Genomic DNA, 12,710 nt, shown 5'->3' on the forward strand with positions numbered 1-12,710 from the left:
CATATTAAAAAGCAGAGATATTACTTTGCCAACAAAGTTCTACCATCAAAGCTATGGTTTTTCCAGCAGTCATGTATCGATGTGAGAGTTGAACTATAAAGAAAGCTGAGCGCAGAACTGATGCTTTTGAACTGTGGTGTTGGAGAAGACTCTTGAGAGTCCCTTGGTCTGCAAGGAGATCTAACCAGTCTATCCTAAAGGAGATCAGTCCTGGGTATTCATTGGAAGGACTGACGTTGAAGCTGAAACTCCAATACTTTGTCCACCTGATACGAAGAGCTGATTCCTTGGAAAAGACCCTGATACTGGGAAAGATTGAGGGCAGGAGAAGGGGACGACAGAGGACGAGATGGTTGAATGGCATCACCGACTGAATGGACATGGGTTTGAGTAAACTCTGGGAGTTGGTGATGGACAGGGAGGCCTGGCATGCAGCGGTTCATGGGGTCGCAAAGAGTGGGACACGATTGAGCAACCAAACTTAACTCCAATATTGTGCAAGCCATTCAAGGAAATCAGTTATCTAGGTACTAGAGACGGTCATTTCCACAGAGAGGCTAATCCTAACACACAAACTATTTACGAATTATTCATTTTCATTTTAGCTCATAGGAAAAGACACAACTTCCTTCATGGTCACTCTGCTCACCTTTCTCATAAACTAAGGGGGGAGGGGTAAACTGATAACAGCGAAGCATTATGGCCATTTATCCATCGATCAAAAAAAAAAGGAAAAGAAAAAACAAAACAAGTACAGCGTAGTTATTATCTTCAGTTGATGCTTCTTCATTTTCATGTGCTACAACCATTATTCACTAGGGTGACAAGACCAGTTGGTGACAAGATCAGTTGGCTAAAGTAACCACTGGCTAACCTTTTCTATGGAGAAGGCAATGGTACCCCACTCTAGTACTTTTGCTTGGAAAATCCCATGGGCGGAGCCTGGTAGGCTGCAGACCGTGGGGTCGCTAAGAGTCAGACACGATTGAGCAACTTCCCTTTCACTTTTCACTTTCATGCATTGGAGAAGGAAATGGCAACCCACTCCAGTGTTCTTGCCTGGAGAATCCCAGGGACGGGGGAGCCTGGTGGGCTGCCGTCTATGGGGTCGCACAGAGTCGGACACGACTGAAGCGACTTAGCAGCAACCTTTTTCTAAGAGTGACATCTGAAAAAGTTAAAAGCTAGATAAAATAAATTAGATCCATTAAAGGAGACAGAATAAACCTCAACCGCTGTTCCTGATTACAAGCCAAATGTATATGACTCTAAATTCAGAGGCATAAAGGCAGAGGTTTCTGAAATCAGAAGATGACAGATCAAAATACTTCCCAGCACGGTATTTTCTTGATGGAGTTATTATAACTTAACATTGTATAGGAGTCAGTGACTAAAACCATCCCAAATGAAAAGAAATGCAAGAAGGTTGTCTGAGGAGGTTTTACAAATAGCTAAGGAAAGAGGAGAAGTGAAAAGCAAGGTAGACGGGGAAAGTTACATCCAACTGAACACAGAGTTTCATAGAATAGCAAAGAGAGAAAAGGAGGGTCTCTTAAATGAACACTGCAAAGAAGTAGAGAAAAACAATAGAATGGGAAAGACTAGAGATCTCTTCAAGAAAATGGAGAGATCAAGGGAACATTTCAAACAAAGATGAGTACAGTAAAGGACAGAAATGGCAAGGACAACAGAAGCAGAAGAGATTAAGAAGAGGTGGAAAGATTACACAGAAGAACTATACCAAAAATGTCTTACTGATCTGGATAACCATGATGGTATGGACACTCACCCAGAGCCAGATACCCTGGAATGTGAAGTTAAGTGGGCCTAGGAAGCATTACTACAAACAAATTCCAGCAGAACTATTTCAAATCCTAAAAGATGATGCTGTTAAAGTGCTGCACTAAATCTGACAGCAAATTTGGAAAACTCAGCAGTGGCCACAGGACTGGAAAAGAACAGTTTTCATTCCAATTCCAATAAAAAGCAATGCCAAAAAATGTTCAAACCATCATACAATTTTGCTCATTGCACATGCTAGTAAGGTTATGGTCAAAATCATTCAAGCTGGGCTTCAGCGGTATGTGAGCCAAGAACTTCCAGATGTATAAGCTGGGTTTAGAAAAGGCAGAGGAACGAGAGATCAAATTGCCAACATTCGCTGGATCATAGAAAAATCAAGAGAATTCCAGAAAAACATATACTTCGGATTCATTGACTACATTAAAGCTTTTGTGTGGATCACAACAAACTGCAGAAAGTTCTTAAAGAGACGGGAATACCAGAACACCTTACCTGTCTCCTGACAGGTTTACCTGTTTTAAAGAAGGTAAACCTGTTGTCAAGGAGCAACCATTAGAACCTTCTATGGAACAACAGTCTGGTTCAAAATTGGGAAAGGAGTATGACAAGGCTGTATATTGTTAATTTAACTTATATGCAGAGTATATCATGCAAAACGCTGGACTGGATCAATCACAAACTAAAATCAAGATTGTGGGGAGAAATATTAACAACCTCAGATATGCAGATGGTACCACCCTAATGGCTGAAAGCAAAGAGGAACTAAAGAGACTCTTGATGAGAGTGAAAGAGCTGGCTTAAAACTCAACATTCAAAAAACTAAGAGATTATTTGAAGATTTATAACTTCTCTATTTTTTGTTTTAGAAATAATAAAGAAACTGGGGGGGGGGGGGAACTAAGATCATGGCATCTAGTCCCATCACTTCATGGCAAATAGAAAGGAAAAATGTGGAAGCAGTGACAGATTTTACTGTCTTGGACTCCAAAATCACTATGGACAGTGACTGCAGCCATGAAATTAAAAGATGCTTGCTCTTTGGAAGGAAAGCTATGAGAAACCTAAACAGTGTATTCAAAAGCAAAGACATCATTTTGCCGAGAAAGGTCTGTAGAGTCAAAGCTGTGGTTTTTTCAGTGGTCATGTATGGATGTGAGAGTTGGACCATAAAGAAGGTTGAGTGCCAAAGAACTGATGCTTTTGAACTGTGGTGTTGGAGAAGACTCTTGAGACTCCCTTGGACTTCAAGGAGATCAAACCAGTCAATCCTAAAGGAAATCAACCCTGAATATTCACTGGAGTACTGATGCTGAAGCTGAAGCTCCAGTACTTGGCTACCTGACGTGAAGAGTTGGCTCACTGGGAAAGACCCTGTTACTGGGAAAGACTGAAGGCAGGAGGAGAAGTGGGCAGAGGATGAGATGGTTAAGTAGTATCACTGACCCAATGGACATGAATTTGAACACACTCTGGGAGATGGTGGACAGGGAAGCCTGGTATGCTGCATTCCATGGGTCGAACATGTCGTGGTGACAAAACAATACACCACCACCAAAGATCTGATGACCATATGTAAATCACACACAGAACCAGAAACTGGACTTATCAGTAACCGGAAAGATGACCAATCAGCCTCAGCATTAATCCACAGTCAGAAGAGACAAATTCACATTCAGAAGAGAACAATGTAGAAATTAGCATATCAAATTAATTTACCAAAAGGATATTCTTACAGTGACTGGAAAATGTATCCTCTACTCAAGAGTATTCATACTCTTTTTATGTATGAGTATCAATCTGACTTGTTTGAATTAGTAGTTGGTTGAATGCAGAATTACAGTAATGTTAAGTAGATCGACTTTAGAAATGTTTCTTCTAGGCCACAAAGAGGCCTGATAAAACTACTCCTTCACCGTAACAGCAAACATGTTTCACGACAGCACTGCTCGTTTCCAAGATTCTCCATCTCTCTTGAGTCAAAATTTACTTCTCTTAAACTTTTTTCTATCATTCACTGTATTTCTGTAGATTGGTATTAACATTGACTAAGCCATATCAAGCTGTTGCTCCCATTCTTCCACTGTGTCCTGCCCAACTACTAGAAGGCAAACTCATTTCTTAAATCGCAGGCTCTTAAATCATTCCTCTGACAGCCTCATGGACCAACCACAAAGTAGTCTGGGAGTTTTTCTGTCGATACTGAAGTTTAATTCTGAACACAATATAAGCATTACAAAAACCCAACTGGGTACAACTCAATACTGCAAAAATGTACACAGACTTTGGTTCAAAGCAAATTGCTAAAAATTAACCACTGAAAAAAACTATGGTTGGTTCATATAAGTGTATATAAATAGTTTAAATATTAAGACAACTATTTTAAAAGAATCCTATATCATAATGCTTTACAAAGTGCTTTCCTGCCCACTGTAACATTTACTTCTCATAACCACCACATACTTAAACTGGAAGTCTCCAAAAAGGATACTTCTGAAAGAGGGTACAAGGGATGATAGAAAATTTAAACTTTTAAAAGCCAATTACACTTCTACTGACATTTTACAGTTTATTTATACACAAATTTTTTGTTCTGAAATTAGAAAACATATTGACTATTTACAAAGCAGACACAAATTCCTTCTTTCATAAAATATATTATGTACTCTTGGGTCATAAATGTATTTAAGGTTATTTAAATGAGCCTTGAGAACTATTGCTCAGATATGAATGATAATTCCTCTTAAAAACGATGCAAACCTGAAAAGCAGACACCTAGGCTTTGGTGTCTAACAGATTCCTTTCCAGATCCCCTGCACTAAATACTTCTCCAGGTCCTCTGTACATTCATGCCCCTTTATAAACTGTTCTACGTAAAATTACATCATTTATGTATACCTTAGCATAAATAAATTTAAGTGAATAAATCCACTCAAGGATTTTAAGGCTAATACCCAACTGTGAAATAAAAGGCAAAAATAGTGCAATGGAACCCAGATATTAAACTGGTAAGGAGTCCAGGAAATCATAACACATATACCTGATTATGTAAAAGGTCAGTTCTTATCTAATGAGTTTTATCCCACTGACACCGAGTAGGTACATGAAGCAAAATAAACAAAGCAGTTATAGATCATCGTGATAAAAATAAACTCAACATCAAAAAGTACATCTTTTTCTGTGGTTTAGAAATTCTCCTAAACGAAAATACAACATGAATATACATCAATATTTGAAACGGAAAGTTAAAAGCTCTTACCTGACTACATCGTCTATATTGTTCCTGTACACGCCTTCAAGTCTTTCTGCAGGAAACCCCATAGCAATAATGTTTGGATAAATATCTGAGTGCTTAAGTTAAGGAAACATGCAACAATGTAAACCACATGTACACATTTTAAAACATTAGCTTACTGAAATATACAATGCAAACCTCATGTAAATGTTTTAAAACTTTAGCTGATTATAAAAAGCTTTCCCCACTACAAACCATGTTAATAATAAGGCTGTCAAATGTATTTATTTATAAGCCATCATGTGTAATTAAGAAATACAGGTAAATACACTGATCCCAAAAAATATCAATGGCAACCAACTCCAGTATTCTGGCCTGGAAAATCCCATCGACGGAGGAGGCTGGTGGGCTATGGTCCATGGGGTCCCAAAGAGTCGGACACGACTGAGCAACTAACACACAATCATACGACAGTGATTATTAAATCTTACTCAGTATGTTTAGAATGCATCTAAGGTAAAAGGTAACTTTCATATTTACAATACTAAAACATCCAGACAAAATCCAAAAATCAAAAACAAAACAAGAAACAGCTGCACAATTTCTCCTTTTTCAGAGAAAAGTAGACACAGTTAAGAGTTAGAAGATTAGATTTAAGAACAAGTTATTCCTCTAATCAGATGCATAAATTGGACAACTGACCCTTTTTAGACTTCAATTTCCTATTCTACATGGTGAGGAGGTTGAGAAAACCACAATGATCTATCTTAACCCTTGGTATTTATGATGATAATACTGAACTGAGGTAGAAACTTAATCTCATATCCAAACAAGGTAATCAATACTTAGCGTGCCCATTCTGTTAACTTATATACAACAGCTGCATAAAACAAACTTCTACACTCAAGAAAAATTTATATAAAACTATAAAGCAGCAGAGATTATCCACATATTTGAGGATTTTGTCCATCAGACTGGCTCATTTCTTGAGCTCCATCAATTCTCTCCAATCTCATGATTTTCTGACAAAGATGTTTCAAACCAGCCAATCTTAACTGCTTTAAACCACTCAAGACTCTCTCCAAAGCTCTATGCTCACCTATTGGACCCATTTATCTTCCAAATACAATACAAAATTTATCAAATTCAGTGCCTTTTTAGAGATCTTTTTAATTTCTGCTGCATTCACATTAGTGAGCTTATTTCAGTATTATTTTCAATCCAAAATAACTACTTAAATTACTAAAACCTTTCATTTTGGTATTGTAATTTAAGAAAAGATCACCTGTTTATTATGCGTTCTGTATAATTACCAGTACTGCTTGGACGGACCTACAAAATGTTTTAAGGGAGCAATGTGCATAACAGAGCATATAGTGTGCCACCTTTGTATAAAAGAAACGCTTTATGAACTGATTTTCTACACATAGATTTGCCTGAACTGGAATGCTCCAACACACACAAAGATAACTGAGAGACTAATGAGAATGGCTGCTTCATAGAGAGGAGGAGGAGGCGGCAAGCACACACTGAAACAAATCTGATTAAATAGCAAACTGGTAACCAGGAGAAAGGATTTATTTCAAGGGTTATCTAGACACTGCAATTTTACTGTACTTCTGGGCAGGAAGTTTTCTAAGAAAAAAGAGCTACAAAGAAATTTTAAACCTTTCCAGTAATTTCTAATGACATCAGTATTAATATCTTCCAAACTTTTCCTTTATATTACAGGAAAAAAAATCAATGAAGTTATGTTAATGACTTGAAGGTTTGTGATTATTACTGTAAGAGAAAAGAGATAACATTATAAAATCAAGAAATCAAGTAATAACTGAAAATATTAATATGAACTCATGCTTGCAGACATTTACACTGTTTAGGTCTTTCCAAAAAAACAGCCAAAAGTATGTCACCTGAGCAGCAGTAAACACTTCTAGAACCCTGATTTCATCTTTAATATCATACTACACTAAAAGGTATCAACTCCTTGAAAAAACTGTTGACGTCAGATCTGGGGGCAGGGAAAGCATACATACGTTAGTGGCCTATATCAAACAGACATAGGAGCTAGCATGAAGCATGGCTAAATTTGTGACAAACTGAGCATCAGAGGAAAAATGTAAATGGTAGTAAATCAAAGAATCCTGAATAAAATGGAAATAAATCCCCGAGTCTATAAAGATACTGAATACAGAAAAAGTTATAACAAAAAATTATTTTCACTTTTAAGCTTTGCTACGTATCTACTGGAATAGTTATTTTCTTTACTTTAAAATTGGTAAAGAGGGAGATAAAGGATTTATCCTACTTTTCCTGTAGGAACTCTATTTCACGGCAACTCAATAGCTCCATTTCATAAAGCAAACACGACAGAAAACACCAGTTAATAAAAATAAAAATTTTAGAAAAATCAATTAGAATCAGAAAAATCAAACTTTGAAAGCCCTAATAAAATTACTGACTTAGGCAAGGATCAACAAATGGTACTAAATCAATAGGTGAGTGGATAATAAGGAACTGAACTTTCTAACAGAGGCAAAGTGATACCACACAATATATCTTCTAATGTAAGAAAACACCACATAATATATCTTCTAATGTAAGAAGACAAACATAATTGAATAATGCACAGAAAAGACTGTCATCACCCAATTTCAGTGGTCAGTCTCAGCATTACCAAGCAAGTTAAGTTGAGATCACATAACTTTTGATGTGATGCAATATGAAGGACACAGCATCATCTATGAGGGCCGAATTATCCTCAATCTGAGAATCCACGAAGCACTTACATATAAATTTTAATTTACAGATATGATATAGAACAAGCTAAATGACATTATGTGTATAAACTGGACAATTCAAAAAGTCTGTAGGACGTGACTCAGTATCTTTCAAATTATCTTTTTTTAAAAAAGTCAAGTATCATTTCACAGCTGAAGAGAGGAGAAATGGGTAGCTGCCCTTGGTTTACAAAGACTTAGGGTTCTAAAAGTCAAGTTCACTGGTATAATCCTGTTCTGGTTACTGTTTCGGAGCAACCAGCCATTAAGGATATTTTTGAACCAACTAGAGAAATTTTAAATATGATCTAAGTATTGGCTGAGATAAAAATTTACAGAAATGGAAAAGCAGACATTACTGACTGGAAAAAAAAAAGGTTTCAAAAGAGAAGGTACAATGTGATACTATTTTAATAAGAGAAAACATATACAGCATACTAGTATAACTAAAATATGTAGACAGAAAGATTACAAACCAAAGTACTGAAGGTAATAATATCTAGGGAGTAGGAATATTGGAGAAGGCAATGGCACCCCACTCCAGCACTCTTGCCTGGAAAATCCCATGGATGGAGGAGCCTGGTGGGCCGCAGTCCATGGGGTCACTAAGAGTCAGACATGACTGAGTGACTTCCTTTCCACTTTTCACTTTCATGCACTGGAGAAGGAAATGGCAACCCACTCCAGTGTTCTTGCCTGGAGAATCCCAGGGACGGGGGAGCCTGATTGGCTGCCGTCTATGGGGTTGCACAGTCGGACGCAACTGAAGCAACTTAGCAGCAGCAGTAGCAATATATAGTTTTTCTCATTTTTGCTTGTTTTAATATGATCACCTATACCGTTTCTATAACAGGTTTAAAAAACCGTTTTATAATTATCTCCGAATCTATTTCCTAAGTGTAACAAAATAGTCTTGCCCTGTATGACTTACAATCAGCTTTGTATGTAATTTTTTAAAAAGCTGAATTTCTTAAAAAATAATGATAAAAAAATTATATAAGCCAGGGACAATTTCTGTCACTTTAAGAATACACAAATTCACCCTCAACCTCAAAGGGTTACATTAGGATCATTTTTAACATCACAAATATTAGCCATCATCTATCATTCTCATATAAGAAAGCAGCCCCACCTAAAAATGTAATTCCTAATTACCAAAATGTTTTAGGTGTCCACTCACCAAAAAAAAAAAAAAAAAATGAAGAGACAAGAGGCTCAAATCAAGCCTGAAGCGCTACAATTCCTGAACATGAATAATCTTTACTTTTTAACTGTCTTATAGAATACAAACATAAGAAAATGGAAATTAACAGGAAAAAAAAAATGAGGCAGCAGTAGGGAACAGCAAGCAGTGGCAACTACCACAAACCTGGAATTTCTAACTAAATAATTATAAACACATTTTACTAAAAAATATAAACTGAAATTATGCCAAGGTTTTCTGAGCAATGCAACAGAAGTTTTTTATGTAAAAAAGTTTTATTACTACTAACAAACTTACCTGACCTAACCATTAATTTCAGTGGGAATGCTAGTAAGCTTCCAGCCTTACAGGAAAGCATATAAGTGAGAGAAGGGATAAATTAGGAATTTAGGGTTTATACATACACACTACTATATACAAAATAGATAATCAACAAGGACCTACTGTACAGCACAGGGAATCATATTCATCTTGAATATCCTATAATGGAAAAGAACCTGAAAAAGAATATATGTATGTATATACATACATAATTGAATTACTCTGCTGTACTCCTGAAACACTGTAAATCAACTGCACATCCATAACTTTTTTAAAAAGCACAGAAATGTAAAGCCCCTTGAAATGCAGTCATTTTAACAAAGACTAAATTTAGATTTATCCTTCTACTATGAATATTAACAAAGTAAATAAGGTTGCAAAGGGCTTGGTTTACTTATTTAAGAAAAATACTTGTCAGTAACTACACATGAATGGGGATACTCATCGGCTCCCTCCTTTACTCAATTATCCACACACACACTGAACGTTCACATACTGAACATTGTGCACGGGACACTGAGATCATAAGTCTAAGTAAGCAAAGACTACCACACTCTGCTGCTGCTGCTAAGTCGCTTCAGTCGTGTCCGACTCTGTGTGACCCCATAGACGGCAGCCCACCAGGCTCCTCAGTCCATGGGATTTTCCAGGCAAGAAGACTGGAGTGGGGTGCTACTGCCTTCTCCACCACACTCTAGGAGTTCCTATTCTATCAAGGCAGACAGACACACAAACCTACAACTATGCCAAAGGCCCCATTATATATACATAAGATCAAGACGTTTTAAGAGCAAGACAAAGAAGGATTAATTCTGCAGAGGTAGAGATAAAATAGGTAATATGTTAGAAATCACAAAGCAGATAGGTAATATGTTAGAAATCCTTAAGAAATAAGGCATACATCAGAAGAAAGAAGAAACAAAAGCAATTACAACATTCTAAAAAGAGGGTAGAACAGATACATGGAAATACTGGGTTGGTCAAAAAGTTCATTCAGGAAAAAAAAAAAGTTCATTCAGGTTTTTCCACACCATCTACAGAAAAACTCGAAAGAACTTTTTGGCCAACCCAACACATAAAATATTCAGAAAAAGCGAGCAGTCCAGTACAGCTCACACACAAAGCTTTATGCAGAAGGTGGCAGGACTGACTAAGATTAGGTCTCGGTTTAAGGATGCTGTGACAGGAAGTTCAAGTCAATCAGACAGATAAGGAGGCAAAGGCCAGGATCAACAGGGGAGTTTCTAGCAGAGCAACAACCCATGGCTCTGCAATCTCTTACCGAGCAACAATCCAACTCTTCCTTTAACAGAACTGAGGAATCAAGCCTTCTTAAAGTTTCATTTTCCTCACTTACACCTTCCTTATTCATACAGTCTGAAATTTTACCCAATACTTTGGCATCCATCATAAATTAGAAAAACAGAGACCATGTCCCAGACAGTATGCCAAATACATTCTCATTTAATCCTAACAATCCTTTGAAGTAACGTTACTTCACAGATGATGACAGTGAAAGTTACTCAGTTGTGTCTGACTCTTTGCAAGCCCAAGGACTATACAGTCCATGGAATTCTCCAGGGCAGAACTTTCTCTTCTCCAGGGGATCTTCCCAACCCAGGAATCGAACCCAGATCTCCCACATTGCAGGTGGATTCTTTACCAGCTGAGCCACAAGGAAAGTCTACAGATGATGAAACTGTGGATCAAAATGAATGGTCCCAAAGCCATCAGTAGTTAAGCTACAATTCAAACCCATTATGTATGTAACTTCAAATGGAAGTAATTTACTAATCAAACATTGAAAAACTTCTAAAAGACAACAGAAAAATCTACTGGTATTTCCAAAACTGATGTCAGCAACTAATGACTACTCAATTTTGAGGCAAACATTTCTTAAGCCAAGAATTGTATAAAATAAAATCTTCCTTACATACAACTTTTTTGCTTCCCATTAAAATTTTTATGACATACATTTTTAGATGATTTCAACCAAACAGGAATAACCAAGGGAGGAAATATTAGAATAGACTTAACTTGCACTTACTGGATATAATAAGAAGTAGAAGGGGCTAATAAAAGTACCCATCATATAGGGTTGTTTTAAGGATTAAATGATTTAATATATGAACAATGCCTAGAACATAATGATGTTTGTCTATCAACTGAACAAATGGTATAATACTACATCTTAGGAGCCCACTGTAACTGTTCAGTTGTTTTCCAATGACACTGACTTGCTGAATAACCTAACCCTTCTAAAGAACATTAAAGCCTAACAGAAACTTTAACTCTTTATAATCTTTAGTATATTGCTTTTTTATTTAACTTAAGAACATATGCAAAATGTAACTCCAAAAGGGGTTAAAAGCCTTTATTCCCCGCATCAGTTGCTACTGCACATGAAATAAGGAGACAGGTAAGAAACGCATACATGGTCCTCTCTTGCCCAGGATGAACGCCACCTGGAGGAGATCTGATAAACACTGGTAGTCTCCACCCCACTCCCCCTCCCTCAAACAAACATGTCAAATCTGTTTTGTTTCACTTTAATAGAGGTATGTGAAGTCGCTCAGTCGTGACCGACTCTGCGACCCCGTGGACCGTAGCCCACCAAGCTCCTCCGTCCATGGGATTCTCCAGGCAAGAATACTGGAGTGGGTTGCCATTTCCTTCTCCATAACAGAGGTATAACTTAATACAATTAAATACACAGATCTTAAGTGGCTGGTTTATGAGTTCTGATAATTACACACAGTATAGCATATTTGAGTCAAGTGCTGCAACGATCCTTCTCACATCACAGAATACTGTCCCAAAGAAAAAAACTTAAGTTTTAGAATATAATAATTTTAAAAATAACATCCACAGAAGTTGATTCAACCTATAACTGACCTATTATTCTTACAATGTGGCTATGATAAAAGCTAAACAATTTTTTATTGGCTGTTCTAAGCATCCAAGCATAACTGAAAAAACTAAAAATATGTTCCAAGCTACCTCTAATTAACAAAACATCTTTTAAATGAAAACTTGTGGGGGCTTCTGGTGGCTCAGTGGTAAAGAATCCACTTGCCAATGCAGGAGACACAGGTTCGACCCCCGGTCCGGGAAGATCCCACAGGCTGTAGAGCAACTAAGCCCGTGTGCCACAACTACTGAGCCTGTGCTCTGAGCCCAGGAACTGCAGCTACTGAAGCCTGCATGCCCTAGAGACCGTGCTCCACAATGAGAGGAGCCACCACCATGAGAAGCTCCCACGGCGATGAAGACTCAGCACTGCCAAAAACAGATAATAAATAAATGAATAACTACAAAAAGCTCTAAAAGATGTGGGTTGAGATCTCATGAGTCTACCTTACCTCAAAAG

General features: G+C 37.2%; 1 protein-coding gene across 2 annotated transcripts in view; it reads right to left on the reverse strand.

Moving 5' to 3' along the window:
• The window catches only part of PTEN (phosphatase and tensin homolog), a 101,923-nt gene that overhangs the window by 66,830 nt on the left and 22,383 nt on the right, over window positions 1-12,710 (reverse strand). For both annotated transcript variants that reach the window (XM_005698175.3, XM_018041335.1), the window contains exon 2: window positions 5,060-5,144. In XM_005698175.3, coding sequence (XP_005698232.1) covers window positions 5,060-5,144 — 85 coding nt within the window. The remainder of the gene's footprint in view (window positions 1-5,059; window positions 5,145-12,710) is intronic.

This window comes from Capra hircus, chromosome 26 (genome assembly GCF_001704415.2).
Source record: "Capra hircus breed San Clemente chromosome 26, ASM170441v1, whole genome shotgun sequence".
Taxonomy (NCBI): domain Eukaryota; kingdom Metazoa; phylum Chordata; class Mammalia; order Artiodactyla; family Bovidae; genus Capra; species Capra hircus.